This window comes from Rhineura floridana, chromosome 8, assembly GCF_030035675.1.
Source record: "Rhineura floridana isolate rRhiFlo1 chromosome 8, rRhiFlo1.hap2, whole genome shotgun sequence".
NCBI lineage: Eukaryota > Metazoa > Chordata > Lepidosauria > Squamata > Rhineuridae > Rhineura > Rhineura floridana.
In genome coordinates this window covers 112,482,410-112,502,343 of record NC_084487.1, presented here as the reverse complement: position 1 = coordinate 112,502,343, position 19,934 = coordinate 112,482,410, and the positions used below count along the sequence as shown (strand labels likewise).

Here is a 19,934-nt window from a genome sequence, read left to right as displayed (position 1 = left end):
AAATTTCATTTTGTTGTTTTCAGTATAATGCTTCAACCATTAAAAATCCCTTTGAATTTTGTTTCTGTCTTCCAGGGCATAAGCTATCCCTCCCAATTTTGTATCATCTGCAAATCTGATAAACATTCCCTGCACCTCCTCACTCAAGTCATTAATAAAAAGGTTGAAGAGCACTGGTCCCAGGACCGAGCCCTGTGGTACCCCACTTGTTACCTCCCCATAGTTTGAGAAGGAACCATACATAAGCACTCTTTGAGGATGATTCTGTAGCCAACTGTGGATCCACCTGATAGCCATGCCATCCAGCCCACACTTAGCTAGCTTGCTAATCAGAATATCATGGGGCATTTTGTCAAAAGCTTTGCTGATTTGCTTCACTTGTTTTAAGAAAAACAAATGGAATTGAGGCTCTGTGCTAATGTAACATTAACCATGGCTTAGACTGTGCTGAACTAAGATAGAATGGTCCTCCCTTGTGGGCTATAGTCTCTTTAACGGGCTAGCTCCAAGCAACCATGAGTGGCAGAAAGTAACTGCTAATGTTGTTAGCAGATGTTGGAAGCAGTGTAAAAAGTGCCATAATAGGTAGATTCTTTATGTATTTCCGATTGTTAAAGTAGTGCAAGCTCTTGTGCAAGCAGTATGACTATTAGACAGCATTGCATGAGAAGTGAAACTAAATCTAAAAAAAGCACAAGAAATCCTTCCTGTAAGTGAAAAACATCATCTGCATCCAACCAAGAATTTCCTGTTGCAACACTGAGTCTTTCAGGTATTTTCTTCCTGCACACTTATGCTCAACTTCCCCAACTTTTCCCCCTAATTAGTTTCTTCATTCCTCTGCCACTATTCCTATTTCAGCAGTTTCTTATAATAAACTAAACAAAATCAAGTCCACAGAATAAAAGACCAGCTTTGTTGTACGGCAATAGGCTAATTTATTCATGTTTTGCTACTTATGTCCGACCATGACTTTCTTAAAATTCTTCCTTATCTATAGGCTTCTGTACAGCATATGCCCTCACTTTCCAAAATCTGCCATTAAGGACCCAAAGAAAGTAGCTATGAGTCTTAGTTCATAGATTTCACAATATTGAGAGCATATTGCTACCAATATGGCTGCTCTTCTCCCTTTTGTCCAATGAATTACTATCATTTTTCAGTAACTTTTCTGTAAATATTCGATATTGATACTTTAATTATACACTGGCATTGTTTGGACATTAGCACCAAACTATGTTTTAGTATTACATGAGTGGGTCTGGCAAACACTGGGCTTATTCCCGCCCTCTCAAGCATGGCTGAAAGGAGTTCGGAAGCTTTGGTCTGAAGCTGCCAATCTGAAATTTCAGTAAATGACAGTAAGGACTAGACACTGTCTGGGTTCTGACATAATGCTAAACTGCAGTTATTTAAAATGAAAGCAAAAGCTTCTGATCTCCTCCTTGTAGCCATGACAAAGAGGTGAGGAGGAGTACAAGTAGCCAAGATAAGTCCAGGCTCATTCACATAATGGTAAGCCACAGTTCAGCATTATTCCCAAACAAGGCCAATGTATGTTTTGCTTTGCTTTGCTTTAAAATGATTAGCTTCTCAAATAAGAACTGCTACTGTAATCAATTATTTAAAATTATTTCATATAGAAAAATATCAATGTAGCATCATTGTGCCTTACTAGCCAACATTTCCTCAAAACTTCAGCAATTCAACTTACTGCAGTGAGTTAATATGTACACTTGTTTAAGATGAAATTTAAAAGATTGTTCTGTTGCTGTATTTAAAAGCACCAATTACAACTGTGCTGCCATTTGTAAAATACTTACACAAGAAATATGGAATGGTCCAAAAGAAATGCCTTCTTCACCATACAGAGGCCAGTAACGTTCACACTTTTTCTGTTACCAAAGAAATACTCAGTTTTAAAATCTATACACACATACCCAGAGGATTGGATTTTAAAAGGGCAAGGATCATCCTTGCTAATACTCTTAAATTTTTAGTTACCAGTTTACTACCTCTGAAGCTCATCATTCTCCTCTTGGGGTTTTATTTGCTTTCTTTTTAGGACCATGTAGCCCCATAGCAAATATTTCTATTTGCCCTTACTGTGCAATTCTGTTCCAAAACCATTCCCTTCTTCAAAACACCTCCTTGCATAATGCTTTATGAAAGTGGTGGAAGAAAGCATGCAATTTTTCATTAAGGAACAAGTACAATTTTATTTAACATAATAAGGAGACTTGAGATTTCCATAGGAATTCCTTCAGCAAACTTACAAAGATTTGCTTAACTAAAAAATCTAAAGTCTACATTTAACTGCACTGTCACCATAACATATTTGGCAAAGATCATAAACAAGCTAGTACTATTAATACATACCCTTCCCATTTCAAACTCTCGACAAGCCATTACAATAATCTGGAAAAAAGAAATGTAACTGTACAAAATTTCCAAATCCTTGAGCTATAAAATCTTTGCACATGCACATTCATATACTGACTGGCCACTACTATGCAATACACTGTCCCAAGGACACATTTTCTATCTGCCTGCCTGCGTTTGACCTTTTTTGGCCTAATGACAACATTCACCCTTGTCCAGTCTCCTGGGACCATATCAACATCCCAACTACATACAATATAACAGGTATAGGGAACCTCCAGCCCACAGACCAATCTTGGCCTGCCAGAGGTCATTTTCCACAAACCATGCCCACTTCTCAATGAGCTGACTTCACTCATGATGGGTAGGAGGGAGAAGCTCTATTCTGCCTTAGCTACACACCCCTGTTCCCTTGTGGGAACAGGCTTTTGTAGCCAAAACAGGATTGAACATCCCATTCTTCAGCTGATGAGTCGGGGTTAAATGCTGCTCAGTTTGAGTGTGTGCACCTGTTCCCTCCTGGGACCAGGATCTGCAGCCAAGGCAAACAGCCCCAATTTTTGCAGGCCTCAGCTGCAAGAGGGACATCCCCCATGCAGAGCCAATGCTTGCAAAATACAGTCAGGTGATGGGTAAGAGTGAATGAAGCATTTTGCAAGCCCTGTGCCTGCAGCTTCTCAAGGCCTCCTGCTGCACTGTGGTTCCCTAGTGGGAGACAGCCAGCTGGCTGTCGGACACTGGAGACCCCATGCAAGCGATTCTGAGAAGCGGATGGGACAACTGCCAAAGTGGATAAAGCAGATAAAGCTCTGGCCCCCAGAGCCAAAAAGGTTCCCCTACCCTGCTCTGTACTATGTTTAACATCCTATATCAAAAAATTAAAGCCTATATGGACTCAAAATTATATGGACTCAAAAAAATTAAAGCCTATATGGCTTGGACTCAAAGATGACATTGTGTGAGTGGAAAACCCTTCCACTTATGCAATGGGAGTTTCCTAATTTTTGCCAACTGCATCCTTCCTGCTATATGCCTTAGCACCCCATCCCATGCCATCCAGGAGGGTCCCCTGTAATGAGGGGGGCACAGAGGGCTGCAGCAGGAAGGCAGAAGCGGGAAATTTCCATTCCATGAATGGATCTCTGCTTATGGAAGTTGCAATCCAAGACATGGAAATGATTATTGTTCAATATGCTTTGTAAAATCAGTAAGTAAAAACCAAGCATTAAACAACAAAGTTACATGAACCAATTACGAGTTAAGCAAACATGTATTGTGAGAATCATATGGTTTCAAATGTGACAAACTGCTGTCAGCGTAATCATTGAGGTTGGATTGTTTATATGGATAACAGTACAAGAGGCTTGCAGAAGTGAGGCATGGATGCATCACCACGCACTGAAGTCAGCTTGTTTCTTAATCCCTCCTTCCACTGTGAATTTAACAGCCAGATAATCTTACAGTTCTAGCTGCTCCTCTTTCTCCCAGACACTAGCTCAGGGATGGAGAATGTGTGCCCCTCCAGATGTTGTTAGACTATAACTCCCATAATCCCTAACCATCAGCCATGCTGCCTGGGGCTGATGGGAGCTGGAGCCGAACAGTATCTGGAGAGCCAAAGGTTCCCCATCCCTCAGCTAGACAAATGTATACTTGCACAAGAGACAGAGTTTGCTGTGCTCATCCAACACCTGGAATTTCAGGATAGGCCATACTAGCCAAACAAAACTTGACACTAAGGCCACTCTCACCCAAGGAGCAGGGTACTGTCCCTGACCTCATTCCACATCTCAAACGTAGCACAAGATCAAGGGGAAAGCTTCTCTTTCCAGCTCTAAATATGTATTTTAGAGTGGGACAGAAAACAAAGTGTGGTTCCAAACTACAGAGAGGCAGAGGTAGGGGCAGAGGTTTCCTCACACTACAGAATGAAATATATACTGAGGTAAGATACTTACTGCAACATTGTACTCCCATATCATCCTCCAGAAATCTATTACTGTGTTTGCTAGTGGTCCTTGGGTAGCAACATATGCTTTTGGCCCATATACTCCCTAAAATTGCAACATACAGACTGAATGTAAAAGCATGTTATGTACAGGCATGTTATGAGAGTATCCTTAGACATGAATCTCCAAGGCTGGTTCTTCTGTTTATGTGTTTGTACACGCCTGCACTTTCAAAATACATATTCAAAATGACAACATGCTAATCTTTTCAAAACAAGGACAAATTAATGGAAGAATACTGCTCAATTTGCAAACTGGTAACACTCAAGATAAACCCTACAGGATGTATGCCAATTTTACTCCATATTAGATAAGTAAACAGTAAATCCCAATATAAAAGTTCACTGCTAAGGCCTAGTAACTGAATAACCAATAAGCATTCTGAATCCTCCTATGCATTTGGAATACAAAATGTGTGAAGTTTCCCCTTAACTGTGTTATCCCATACTCCTTATATCTTCCTACAGTAACTGTGTCAACAGTTTCATTTTTTCAAATGCTCCACCACATTTCTCCTGTTTAATTTGAGAATTTTGCTCAAAGGTAGACTTCAGTTAAGGTGACTGGTGGGGAAAAGGGGAAAGAGACACTGGACTTGCAAGGTTTAGGGAGCTTAAATAACTGAAAACCCAATAGCTGTTTTATAAAGATACAGCAAAGAGAGGATAAATTCTTCGTATAGAGAAAGAGTAAAGGAGTGTTACAAACATAGTACTGGTTTTTATTCACACTACCATGATTTTTTTTAAGTCAAAGAAGATTACAAGTATGTAAGACCCAGAATATAAACTAACATCAGGTAATTATAGACCTCAGGTATCATATATGAATAATGGCATATTCTTTTGTTGTATCTTTAACATTAAACTGGCAACAAAATCAAATACATATATTCTTTTAAATTTATTTGGAGTCTGACCCCAGATGCAGAAAGTGCTTTTCCCAAGCGCCAGAGGGTTAGAAGTAGCATCATCTAGGGCTTTTCAAGATGAAGACTTTCACAAATAAAGGGACCACCACACAGTATATAAAAAATCCCTGTGGGCTACTACACCCCTAATTACAGTCATACAGAAAGCATAATGAAAGAAAGGGCTCTATCCAATGAAGTGTGAGCCAAGTGAATTCACTGGCCAGCACTGCTCCATGAACTGCTGAGCAAATACCAGTAAAAAGACCTTGCACAACATCGTATCCAAAGCTTCATCACAGTATATCAATGGACTGTGCAACTCCCTGTCTGAACATAGAATCATATAGTTCCCCATTGCAAAGCAAGAAAGAGGAAAGAGGAACACAACTGCTACAATTGCTCTGCAATGGGGAACTGCAAACACCCAGGACATGTTCATGCATAAGGAATTTAACTATATACAGTTAAAACTATGCAATTCAGAAAAAGAATAATGAATTATTTTGTCCAAGTGGTTGCACAAGCATTTGTTCAAACTGAAGAACATCTCTTCTGCCGAATCAGAAACGCTGCTTCCATATGCGAATCTTTTGATCCAAGACACTGTATCAGGATCATGCAGATAGATAGAATCCAGAAACTTTGAAGATAGAATCCAGAAACTTTGAAGATAGAATCCAGAAACTTTGAAGATAGAATCCAGAAACTTTGAACATAGAATCCAGAAACTTTTAATTGTGATCCTTGCACTGTCAAGCACTGCACAAGACTCCCAATTATTTTAATGGCTTGAACAAAAGCATCTCTGATCTCTGTGGTAACGTCTCTCCTCCTCTCGCTGGGTAACTAATTCAACAGCCCATATCAGCAAATCATCAATAATATCATGAAGCCAAGTGGACATGTATGCATTACTGGACGTATAAAGGACATAGTCCAGGCCTGGTGTCAGCAAATGGCATGGGGCCCCAGGGGTCAAACCACAGCTGATGCAAGCATTTCCCTATATATTTAGGGTACCAATTCAAGAAGAGCCAGGTCAGGCGGCTACAGCTTCAATACCCCCAATGCCTCTAGGTCACCAATGTAACATCCCTCTATGATGCTATGTTATGGCCCAAAGGCATTTTGGGGGAAATGAAGATGGCAGCACCTGCAGCTACCTAGTCCAGTTCTTCTCTTATTGGTGCTTTGGCCTGGAGTACCAAGGACCTGGAGTTGTTGCTCCTTTCAGAGCCACCAATCCCCATGTCACTGTCCACCACCTCCCATTCCTGTCACTGCCCACTGCCACCTCAGCTACTGGAGGGTGCTTTGGAGGCTGTACAGAACACCTTGCTCACAATCCCTCAAACTTGATGCCAACCCTGATACAGACTCACCGGGTATATCAGAGACCTGTGGAAATTACTATTTCTGTCAATGAGTCTTTGACATATACATTGATGAACTATATTTGGCTGTATCAGATTAAGACTATTACAAATGATTGGCTTCAGTTATCCATGCTCTGATAACCTCCAAATTAGACTATTGTAATGTATTGTAAGAGGGGCTGCTTTTGAAGATGTTTTGGAAGCCACAATTAGTTCAAAATACAACTGCGAGGCTGCTAATTGGGACCAAGTGCTGGAAACTAAAAATCACAGCTGCCTAGACAGCTGCATTGGCTCCACATGTCTGGGCCTAATTCTATTTAGAAAAACAGAGCAAAGAGGCTTGGATTCTTCTGCTTTAGGGCTGAAATTTTTGGCAACATTTTTAAGTCATAATTTTGGTGAACGTGTTCAAGCAGGGGAGAAAAGAATTAAAAAGCAATTTTGGATAATGATTTTTGAATGGGGTGGGAAGGAAAAGAATAGGCAGTTAAATGGTGGGAGGAGGGGGGTTATCAATTAGGGTTCATACAAGCTCTAAAGTACAATGGTCCTGATACTTCACAGATGTGTATGTGTGCCCAATGCCAGCTAACCACATGCTGGGCTCAGGTGGCAGTGTGCTGGCAGTGTAATTTACTTTGCTTGGGAGTCAAGCTCAGCTCCCATCCATGGTACAACCAGCCTCCACCCCCTTGCCTCCCCTGGGCTGAGAAAGGGCCATAGGTGACCTTCTTAGAACCAGGCATTCTGGGAGAGGTGGTGTGAAAAATGTGGTTTCCTGCAACAGCTAGAAAAGCGGGGAGGGGGGAAGGGAAGGCAGCACTGCCACTGCAAAGAGGTTTGGTGGGGAGCATCAGCTAGATCATGTTGCTGGCCCCCTGACACCTGTGTATTATATGGATATTCAAACATGTAGAACATTTTGCAGATTGGTTGCAGAGCTGAAACTATTAGGAATATTAAAAGACATTTGTACAGAGAAATTTTAGAAGTTAATTATTCTAAACCACAGTTGGGGGAAAATGTAAATAAGAAAAGTTTGCCAAGGAGGCAATTAAAAGAACTGAGCTAGCCAATATAGTATTTTAAACATAATAAAATTACATATAACTGAATGTAGATTGTGGGGTGTCTGATGGAGATTTTATCATCAGGTTTATAATCTTCAAGGAGAGAAACTTTGGTTACCAGAGGCAAGGCAAACTTGAGTAAGGCTGAAGTGCCCAAAACTTGCAGAACTGGAATCACACTAAAACAATCAACCAAATATTTTGTACAGAACTGTCCAGAAGCAGAAGAAATTTGGGCACATGTGACAAGAGCTTTGGAGTGGGCAGCTTTGTGCACATAGAACTGGGAAACCTATAAAACGGTCAAGAAAGAAAAAGAAACACAACCACAATACAATGAACTGTAACACAGTATTGGAATAACCCATAGTCTACAGCTAGGCTAGCCAATTTATTTATAGAGTAGTTGTGTGTGTACAGTCAATTCAGTAAAAACCTTAAGCGACTTCTCTACAGTGTGGTTAACTATGTATCCTTATTTACTGTGAGCTCCCCTCCCTTATTTCCATTCATAGGATACATTATGTCAATCAAAACATTGTTATTTATTTTATATTACAGTAATTAGAAGTTATTATCTTCTATACTCCTGTGTCTCCAATGTATTCATCTGGTGATTATTGGTTATTCATGCACTAGTCGCTAATGATTAGTGGTTTAAGGAATCACTCTTCCTTCTCCCGCCACTTTTCTTTGGGGGGACACATTCAGGTTAAACATAGCCACAACACAATCACATATAATACTGTGGCATCAGTTTGGTTTTCTAACAATAAAAATGTGATAAAAGGTTTATTATGGAATACATTTTTGTGAATACATACCTTAATAAAATTTGCGTTGATGTAGTCTGAGTCTTGCGGGGGAGTTTTTAAAGTCAGTTTAACTCTGCTGTGGTCAACTAAAAGATAGCAATTTTAGGAAGAATTATTTTGCATGTTAACAGGTATTCTACATAAAGTTTATTTATTAATTTATTATTGCATTTATATCCCACCTTTCCTTCAAGGACCTCAAGGTGAGGTACATGATAAAGTTGCATAATTCTCTAAACCAATTACTGATTAATTGTTGTTCAAGGTGCTTCTGTCTGATTTTCAACAACTGCACCTCTCACTGCAAATTCACCTTCATCCCCCTCATGCCATTCCAAAGGGTCCCTGACCCTCAAGAGTAGCTTTTCAGGGACACAAAGGAAGGAAGAATTGTAGCAGTAACTATCCACTGTGCACCTTGATCAATGGGATTGCTCTAGTGGGACTTTTAGTAGCTTGAAAGTGTTGTTTTTGAGGTTGTTTCGAAATACATCATATATTGTTTTAAATTATGTGTTTTAAATTTAGATGTTCTATAGCTGCCCTTGGCTCCTTTGGAAGGAAGGGCAGGAAAAAAATTTAATAAATAATTGTTAATAATTAATGTAACAATAGGTATGTTTAAGGCTGCAGCTTTTGCAGGGTAAAATCTATTGATACAATGAGAAATTTGGAAGATAAAGCCAAAAGGAAAGAATTTTAAATGATAAAGAATCATATGAAAAGGTGGTATAAATAAGGACATAAGTTATCTTAGGATCCAAGCCTAAGAAACGTTTCCTGTCCTCTCCTCTCTTCTGCAGCTCTAAAGCACCTTTCTGGAGGATTGGAGATTCCTCCTGAATAATATTGGAAGGGGCTTGGGGGGCTGGGTTAAAATAAGCCATAAAACCAGGAAGATGCCTTTAAAGATGTAAAACTTCAAGAATTTTTGAAGTAATGGAAGGAAAGATTTTTTTCCATGGTGTAATGGACATTTAGGGGAAACTGAAATATAAGCAATACTTACCATCTTTTCAAACCTAAACTTATTGTACAGCTTTAAAAACATACAATGCATATTGGAGCATATAGAATTGCACTAATGGCATATCTATGACATTTTCACAGCAATCCTATGCATGTTTACTCAGAAGTAAAACTAAATAAACTACAAGGATTGCAGCCTCAACCAAACAAGTGCCTTAGTTTACTCAGAAGTAAAACTGAGCAAAACTGCAAGTGTACATAGGATTGTAGCCTTAACCATACAAGTGCCTTAACTTTGACAAAGGAAAAATTATGAATATGCCCAATACTAGGAAAAGCTGAAAACTGCAGCACCCTATGCTATCATGCATCTTAGTACTTGCCATCTGAGAAGTAGGGAAAAAAACAGAAGTTGAAGATACCACATTAGTGGTTCCCAAACATTTCCCCCCATAAACCAGTTGAAAATTGCTGAAGGCCTTTGTGGACCACTTTATGATTTTTCTGCCTGTTGTAGCAATTGTAATGCGCTATGCTAGATGCTGTATGATTTTAATTGTATTTTATTGCTTCTTTTGTTTATGTTTATTACAATTTGAATTCTAAAATCCCTTAAAGCCTGTCACCTTCTCCTCCTTCACCCTTTTCCTCCCAAACATAATCAGTCTTGTCTCTTTTTCTCCCCAAACGTCATCATGCCGCTGACCCCATGCATATTTACTCAGAGGTAATCCTCACCAAGCTCAGTGGTAGACTACAACCTTAGATGCCTGATCCCATGCACCTTTAATCAAAACGAAGTCTGTGTTCATACGGCCCTTACTTCCAAGCCTGAACATCCTTACTGGTTTTACTCCTCCTTACCTCATGTCTCTCAACAACGCCACTCATATGTCCAGGCTGTTGAGGAGGAAAGGAAACTTGTGTTTGGGCATTAAAGGGGGCTACAAAATGGGGGGAGGGGGAAAGGAAACATGGAGGGTGTAAGAGGGGAAGGACAGCACTTGCTAAAAGAAGCTAAAAGCACTGTTTGTCAAGCTCTCACTTGTCTGACTTACTCCATTCCCAGAGAGACCCTTTGCGCACACACACAAACAGTAAAAGAAAAAAAGCAGGAAGGGGCACCAGACCTGACATCAGTCCTGACAAAACCTTCAACTACTGCACCTAGGGCAGAGCAAACAGGAAAAGAGGCAAGGGGGATTCTAATTGCTTTGCTAGCTGCAGGGAAATCAACATACAGTTCAAAGCAGAGGCTGCTGCTGTTCTTCAAAGACACACTGTGAACCACTGGAATGAAGCTCAGTTTGGGAACCTCTGTATTAGATTAAAGGTCACCAGAAGAAGGCTAGCAGCAATCCACAAGCAATGAAGGCCCTATATGCTCCTCTTGTGAAAATAAAAGCATTTTAGATACAGAAATGAATCTTGGATGTATTATATATGGCTACAGTATATACAGAAATTCTTTCCTTAATCCTGATTTCCATGTAAAACAGTAATTATAATACACATTTTGAGTAAAACTTGTGTTAAAATGTATTCCACTCATTACAAAAGAAAATACTTGATAGGAGAGTGTTTTTTCCAGTGTTTCTCCAAATTTCCAATTTTGCCATTGGAAAAATTGAAAAAAAAGTTATGGGGCGGGGGAGAATGCACAGTATTGGAAAAATACTGGGCCTTTACTTCTCTAGACACCATAAGATGTTATGCCATTTTCAAATGCCTACAATAGAGTAGACATGACCTTTGTATGTCTAGCTAGCAGATTTAACTTTCAGACATACATCCATAGAACACCAAGAACAGATTCCTACCTAATAATCTCTTCTAGGGCAGGGGTCACCGCCATAGCTCCAACGAAGGCCTCCAGTGACACACCCAGAAGGTAGCCCAGAATCTGAGCCTTCATTTCTTTTCTTTTTTTAAAAAAAATAAGGCTCTAGCCCTCCTTGAAAGACCGTCATGGAACAAAATCTGCAGGTACCCTTCTAAGCAATTTCTGTGAAATGAGCCAGCCTGGTTGCTCCTGCCTATCAGTGTTATTAGCCTACATGTGGTCAGAATGATTCATAAGTGAGTTGTCTGAACACCAGGCAACAGCTATTCCTGGGTTCTAAAGAGCTACTATCTTCCCTTCCCTTTTAGTGAAATTTTCCTGCTTCTTTTTTTTTATTTTAGTCCTTGGAATTTCCAAAGGTTGCCCTTCCTTTTTTCATAGCAACCAGGATTTTCTGCAAATACTGGGGAAAAATGAAATGGACTGCCTTCAAGTTGATTCCAACTTATGATGACCCTATGAATAGGGTTTTCATAGTAAGCAGTATTCAAAGGTGGTTTTCCATTGCCTTCCTCTGAGGCTGAGAGGCAGTGACTAGCCCAAGATCACCCAGTGAGCTTCATGGCTGTATGGGGATTCAAACCCTGGTTCCCCAGGTCGTAGTCCAACATACACAGTAAATGTAGGTAAATATTAAAGAACCCCACTTCTTCCAAAAGGCAAATGCGAAAGCTGTGCAAAAAGGCTAAGGCATGTTTTCTGGTTTGCAGGAGCCAAAGACCAGGGCCTCATTAATAATTCACTCTAATTGACTTACAGTCCAATGGTATACATGTCTACTCAGACATAAGCCTCTTTATATTTAATGGGGCTTCCTTCCAGATAACTGGGTAAAAAATGGCAGCCTAGGCTTTTGTCTAGGGTTAGTATTGGCGAAAAACAGGATTTCTGTGCCTTTAACAGCTGTGCGTAGACAGAAATTCAACAGGTGAAGCCTTTTCTCATATGGAAATAAAATTATGAGGAAAGCTTAACCATAACTGCTCTCTAATTTTGTGTTATGCCAAGCCCCATGGCACCCATGCTGTGTCATGCTATTACTCCCATGGCAGCCACTTTGTGACTGGTGACCCCAGCACTCTCTCAAAATTTGAAATGCGCCCTCTAGTCCAAAAAGGTGGGCGACCCCTGATGCTGGCACTACTGTAGTCCACCCTAAGAGAATTATTCACTCATTTTTATGACTGCTCACTATTCTTCATATTTCTATTTATTTCACAGCAATCCTCTTATGCATCATCTCCTTTATTAAAGTATTTATGAACCTCTGGATAGAGAGCCAGTGTGGTGTAGTGGTTAGGTGTTGGACTAGGACCTGGGAGACCAGTGTTTGAATCCCCACACAGCCATGAAGCTCACTGGGTGACCTTGGGCCAGTCACTCACTCTCAGCCTCAGAGGAAGGCAATGATAAACCACCTCTGAATACCACTTACCATGAAAACCCTATTCGTAGGGTCACAATAAGTAGGGATAGACTTGAAGGCAGTCCATCCATGAACCTCTGGATAGAATCTGTGTAGGTTGATAGAGTTGTATGATGCAGTAACAACTATTTTGCCACTATGGGGCCATTTTAAAGCAGCTTTCTTCCATTTCTAGCTATCTAGGAATTAAATTAAACCAGTTTCTAGGCTAGTCAATTCCCTGAAAGCCCAAATCAAAATCTTCCAAAACAGATTAACATTAGAAACAAAGTAAGTTCACATAAATGAGAATGAGAAACATTAACCCAAGACATCTTCCCTATCCAGGGGCTCACGAGTAACTTCAAATATACAAACACAATTATTTTGGGCTGACAAAAGAAGGCACCCACAGCAGAGTATGTACATTGATCATTCAAAAGTGTAAAAAAAATATTTTTAAAAAGCAATGACAATGATTATTAACTGCTAATGTGTTCCTCTGCACAATCTCTTAATCATAAATGTTAGCACATTTAGTTTTTCTAGAAGCACTTTATAAATAATCGATTACTTGGTGTTCAATGTTTAAATTTAAAGCTACGTGTTGAAGGCAATCCAAAACTCCATTGCCAATTATTATATTATGTAAGGCTGATAAATCATCTGCCAAACTCTGTTTACTGTTTCTTAGAAACAATTCCAATTTCATGAACAAGGCTAACAATCTATATTTTGAAGATTCAAGATTGCCTTGTAGAAAGTCTTTGGCAATACTTCTTTCAAGATACTGTAATATTGGCCTAATATCCCTATTCTTCCTGTATAGAAATATGCTGGTTGCAGAAGACGCTTTCTGCAATACACAGTATCAAAGTGATAGATATTCCAATTAAGCCCAGATGACAGCCAAGACCTTGACAAAGATATTTGTCAAAAAACCTCTCTATGCCCAACACAACAAAAACATGCAGCCCCACTGACACAGAGACCTCATTTGCAAGTAATACTAAGCTAAACCATGGCTAAGCATGAATGAACAAGCATGCAGATGCACAATTAGAAAAACATGGCTGCTTCGCTCCTTCCCTGTTGCTGCTGCGCTACCATGACCTAAGCTATGGTTTGGCTTAGTGTTATGTGCAGACCTCAGCTTGCAATTTGTTCTCGAAACAAACCATGAAGGTATGTTCTTGACTTACTGGTTATGGCTCTTTTGGGGAAGGGAAATGTGAGCTTGGATTCACATGAAATGATAACTCAAACCATGGCTTAGCTCTCAGTACCGCAGCAGCAGCAGGAACAAAGCAAAGCAGCCATGACTTTCTTGCTCGTTCATGGTAAGCCACAGACTGGAACAAACCAGACCAGACCATTTAGAAGATCTGGCAATAAAGGCTACATTTGGCAAGAAAGGTTATACCACTCTACTGCTTAACTAGTAATTATATTTGGGGCATTTTTCTGACACCTGTTAACTTTGGTGCTGTTGTTCATAGTTCTATGACCAGTTTCCACTTATGGGCAAGCTGAACCTGGGATGTAGATGCTCATCCAAAGCTAAAGGGGAATCAGAAGTTCAGACTTCCTTAGCCAAAAAAATTCAGTCTATGGACAGAATTTAAAAAGGAATAAATTGTTCAGTATTTTAATAATGGCCAACTTTTCCCCACAAAAAATATCAATTAAAAACACACCATATATTCAGGATTTATATCTGAGCTGCTACTGGGAGGAAGAGCGGGATACAAGTCAAATGGGGGAGGAGGTTTCAGACCCTTGGCCTCTCAATTGTGGTGTGCCACAGGGCTCTATCCTCTCTCCCATGCTATTTAATATCTATATGAAGCCGCTGGGGACAATCATTAGGAGATTTGGGCTGCAGTGTCACCAATATGCGGATGACACTCAGCTCTATCTCTCGTTTAAATCTTCGCCAGAGTTGGCTGTGGAGACCATGTCCAAGTACCTGGAATCCGTGAGTGGATGGATGGGAAGGAACAGGTTGAAGTTGAATTCCAATAAGACTGAGGTGCTGCTTGTGGGAGACAAGGGAAGGTTGGGAGATGTTGACCTCATGTTCAATGGGGTAAGATTGCCCCTAAAGGACCAGGTCCGCAGCCTTGGGGTTGTTCTTGATTCCAGGCTGTCCATGGAGGCTCAGATTTCGGCAGTGAGCCGGGCAGCCTGGTATCAATTACACCTCATTCGTAGGCTGCAACCCTACCTCCCTGCTCATTTATTTATTTATTTTTATTTATTTGTTTCATTTTTAGACCACCCATAGCTAGTAGCTCCCACTGGCAGTAATCCCTGGTCACCTCTCGTTTAGACTACTGCAATGCGCTCTACGTTGGGTTACCCTTGAAAACGGTCCGGAAATTACAACTTATACAAAATGCTGCGGCTCGACTACTTACAAATTGTCGCCGCCGGGAACACATCACTCCAGTGTTATTCGATCTACACTGGCTTCCAGTTATTTTCCGGGCTCAATTCAAGGTGTTGGTACTAACCTTTAAATCCCTACACGGTTTCAGACCAGTTTACCTGATGGAGCGCCTCCAGCGTCACCAATTATGCCGCCCGACAAGATCAGCCACTCAGGGCCTTCTCTCAGTCCCACCAACTAAAACAGCTAGGTTGGTGGGGACTAGAGAGAGGGCATTTTCAGTGGCGGCCCCCACTCTCTGGAACTCCCTCCCGTACGATCTTCGGCATGCCCCTTCCCTGAATGTATTCCACAAAGCCTTGAAGACCTGGCTTTTCAGACAGGCCTTCGGGACTTCCGGGGAGGGTTAATTTTCAGGACTAATTGCCTATTACTCTGAACTGTTATCATTCCTATTTATAGTTTCCTTATTATATTGTATTTTATGTGTATTTTATTGTGCTGCATTTACTGCAACTGATTTGTACGTCGCCTAGAGTGGCCATTGGCCAGATAGGCGACACATAAATTAAATTATTATTATTATTATTATTATTATTAAATAATTAATAAATAAATAATATGTGAATTTATTGTTTTATAATATTGGAGTAAAACTACTAGGGAGTCTCCAAATTCTCTATGTATTATAAGGGTTTTAGTTTCACACAAGAAGATGTTCTCAGCACTTCATATAAAGACAAAATCAGTCTGTCTTCATTCTAGGTGTTTTTCCACTAAGATTCAGACTAACAGATTTTTTAAGAAAAATTGCATTCTAAATAATTGTGTATATTTGGTGAGTTAGAGAAGCTTTTTCTACATTGGTTGGAAGGTTAAAGTCATTAACAGATTTTTAGCCTTAGCAATAGTTCTTAAATAGAAACTGGGAGGTTGACGCACATACAAAGAAACATTCACTTAGGCAAATGAAGCATCTTAAAAATACCCCTTTCGGCAAATAATTACCATCTAATTTACCTATTCAAGAGACCTTAAATGTTAACAGGCAAGATATCTTAATAAATGTTATTAAAGTGTCCGTTGAAATGAAGAATCGGGCTTACATGGCAATATGTCCTTGTATCTGTTCTTTTTCACATTTTCTTCTTTTTCTCCAGTGACTGTTGGGTAGATCTTTTCTGTTCTATACTTCGTTGATAGCCTCCTCAGTCTCTGTAATTAAAATGTTCTGTTTTCAGTTACTTTTTTTAGCTGTTCTGTATACTTTTCAGCAAAGTTCTTTATAGATAAAAAGTTTAACTAGTCCTCCTACTACCATTATTCTGCACAACTATCCTTACCTGAATTCCATGCCAAACAATGGAACTGGTCACATTATGGAAATATCATCCACAACATGGAAAATATAGCACACTTGAGGGCATCATGCACCATGCATTTCCTACATTGATGACAAGTTACTGCAGCAAAGAAACATTTGAAATGGGGAGAAATGCCCTGCACTGTCTACTTGACAACACAGGGTATTACAGTACAAACAGTTCTGCTAGAATTACTGTAACAGCTATAGGAGGGCTGCTAGTATGACAAGAAAATGAAGGTACAGCATTTTGTTTTAGCCAAATTAGAGTTTAAGACTAAAAATTCCCTTCTTGCCTTGTTTGCTGTTTAATTCCAAAGAAGAACAAAATGTAGCACCTTACAGAGCAATCATAACTTTCTGCTGTCACCACCAGGGCTATGTGGAACGGCAAATGTGGCAGAAGTAGAAATGTGAAGGCCCAGAAAAAAACTGGAAAAATTGAAGGGGAAAAACTGCATTTTTTCCAAAAAATTGGAAAAATTGGAAAAAATGAAGAAAAAATGGATTATGGAATGTTTTATTTTAGCATGATGAATAAAATGTTTCACTGAATCTTGGTCCCCCCCTTTTCTCAGTTCTTTTTATGGGAAAGGATGCTTCATGTCTGCTTGACACTGGAAGACTAGCAGAGACATAAATATTTTTCTTTGATATTAATGTTGATGGTTTCCTCTGGTTTTTTTGCCTGCTCCTCATAAACTGGCAAAATGAGGTTTCTTACTGTTCAGGTGTTCCTTACAGTTTGTTACCAAAAAAAGTAAAAATTTAAATAAGTAAATTCAATGTGTAATAATTGTCTGAATAAAATGTACTTTTAATATACCAAATGTGATAATTTTATGCCTAACCAACTTCTACATAATTACATTTGATGTTTCTGAAGTAACAAAGTGACTTTCAATCTGTAAAAAGTGCTAACATTGCATTTTTTTTCAATTTTTCCAAAAATGTCAATTTTTTTGGAAAAATTGGGAAATTTTGGTTTTTTTCCATGGCTTCAAAATTTCCGGAAATTTTACATCTCTAGGCAGAAGGTGAGGGGGCAGGCAGAATGGGTCTAATGCCAGCCAATGTTAGCTGTGAGACCAGTCAGGATCCACTGGATCCTGAGCTGGTTCAGCCCCACTCCCCTCCCCACCCCACCCCCATTTTAGAGCTTTCCACTGGGCTCTGCTAGCATGGATGCCAAGAGTGGATCTGCCAGCTGAGCCAACAGAAGTGAGTGAAGGGACGCCTCCGCTCAATTCAACCCACACACAGTGCAGCATGAAAAGAGTTTGGATTGAAGCCTTAATCAACCGGATAATGGAATATACACATTTCATCAGATGAGATCCACAAAAGCATACACATTATTTGTTATTTTAACATGTCACAGGACTCTTATTCTTAAATTTAGGGCACTAGTTGTCATTATCCTACCAGAAAGATAAAAATAGAACTACAAAAAAATAAAGAACAAAACCAGAAACTATTACATATTGTGAAATCGTTTTTATGGAATAGACTATATCAGAATAAATGAAGGTAATTTGACCTACAAATGTTCAAGAAATAGGAAGTGTACCTTCGCAGAAGTGAAGAAGGTTTTCTCACCCTAGATTGCATTCCCTCATAGCTAGCTAACATGCTGGGGGCTGCATACAGGCAGTGGGCAATGCAACTGCATTTTTGCCAATGCAAAAAGTGAGCGACACCACCCAACACATACACCTTCTCTTTCACATACACAGATATACATGAATATAATACCCACCCATATCTACTTTCACGCGTAACACACCCACTCTCATTCTCTCTCACACACAGAGGGGGGGGGAGAGAGAGAGCATTTTTCAAGCCAAATAGCCATGCAGGGGTAGGGCAAGGTGGAGAGGTCCCATGGATCACATGTGGCCCATAGGCAGACACTTCCCACCCCTGGTGTAGTGAGATACTGATTCCATTTCCCAATGCAAAACTTTTAGGCAAACGATAAAAATTAGATTATCACCTTAAAAACTTGCATGCTGGTAATCAGGAGATCCAGTGAGGATTCATGCATACCATTCCAAATTCTGGCCTATGCATCAAATCGTACTGGACCCTTCAATCCTGGCATAGAATGCATGATCCCTAATTGGATCTCCTGATTAACACATACCACGTCTTTTTCAGATTTGAGAGCTAGGCTATCCATGTAGCTTCTATTTATTTATGGTTATGGTTAGTTTTTTTAAAAAATTAATAACTCAGCATCTCATATCTGCTTATTTCTATTACTACAAGTTGTTTGAAAGAGAGAAACTGTTGCCACATATGGCAACAAAGATATTTTTAAACAGGAACAATATACTTCCTGGTCTCAGAGTTGTCAGACAGCAATGTTATCAGTCACTGGAATTCCACTACTCTGCATAATGCAAGCAGCATCAAAATGTATGAGCCTACAGACAAGCTGGAGAGGAGAAAGTATACCTTTAGGAGTTTCCTAATACAGTTCTGCACTACACAACAGCAGATGAAATTAAAACCATTGGCTATCACAAATTCGACACCTTATAAAACAGAGTGCATACACTAGGGCCCCACTCATACAGCAGGTTATGTTCCGGACCCCCGCTGTAAAGCGAAAACCGCTGTAAAGTGGAATGCATTGAAGATAATGGTGCACATCCTGCGAAAATGGCGCACAACAAGCAAAAAGCACCGTAAATGCGGAACAAGCACCGTAGGAGCAGGGCCTTTCTGCAATTGACAACCGCTGTATTAGCGGAACGCTGTAAAGCAGGGCCCTACTGTAATACATTTTCACATCCACAGCTGACACCCTCCCTTACAAAATACAAGATCAGACTGTAGAAACTTATAATTTTGTTGGCCGCAACTGCATACAATGGTGTTCCAAATATAACAAATCTTTCCAAAGTCATTTCCAGCCAAAATTACACTTAATTCTGGACAGGAACATAGATGCTCATCTATTGGGATATTTAAATTGTTTCATCTGAGATGTCACCTGCCCTCAACCTAAGTACGAGAAGGGAAGAATGGCCAGAGTTCACAGGGGCCAAATAGTGGATTTCCTGATTAACAGATTTTTGGACTAGATTACCTTTAGGATCACTTTCAGCTCTAGGGTCGTATCAGAGGAGGACATTTAGGCTAAACTGTAGATCAAGTGTAAGGATCACCACACTTGAGTGTGTTTATGCAAACATACTTCCCTGCATTTTCATGGACTGTCCAGATCTTGTAAAATTTCCTGGAACCAATCAGAAACAGAGTTAGAATGGTCTCAGACAAAGCCCTCTTTTGGAACAGATAAAGAGAGTGGTTGTACAGGAAATCCAAGTACTTGTATTCCGATACATATTGGCTTCATTCAGATGTAATGTTCAACCAAGGTGCT

General features: G+C 39.9%; 1 protein-coding gene across 3 annotated transcripts in view; it reads right to left on the bottom strand.

Moving 5' to 3' along the window:
* The window catches only part of PTPN12 (protein tyrosine phosphatase non-receptor type 12), a 113,686-nt gene that overhangs the window by 45,354 nt on the left and 48,398 nt on the right, over positions 1 to 19,934 (bottom strand). For all 3 annotated transcript variants that reach the window (XM_061582104.1, XM_061582105.1, XM_061582106.1), the window contains 5 exons: positions 16,284 to 16,392; positions 8,578 to 8,654; positions 4,341 to 4,436; positions 2,380 to 2,418; positions 1,824 to 1,895 (listed from right to left, as the gene is read on the bottom strand). In XM_061582104.1, the coding sequence (XP_061438088.1) occupies positions 1,824 to 1,895; positions 2,380 to 2,418; positions 4,341 to 4,436; positions 8,578 to 8,654; positions 16,284 to 16,392 (393 nt within the window). The remainder of the gene's footprint in view (positions 1 to 1,823; positions 1,896 to 2,379; positions 2,419 to 4,340; positions 4,437 to 8,577; positions 8,655 to 16,283; positions 16,393 to 19,934) is intronic.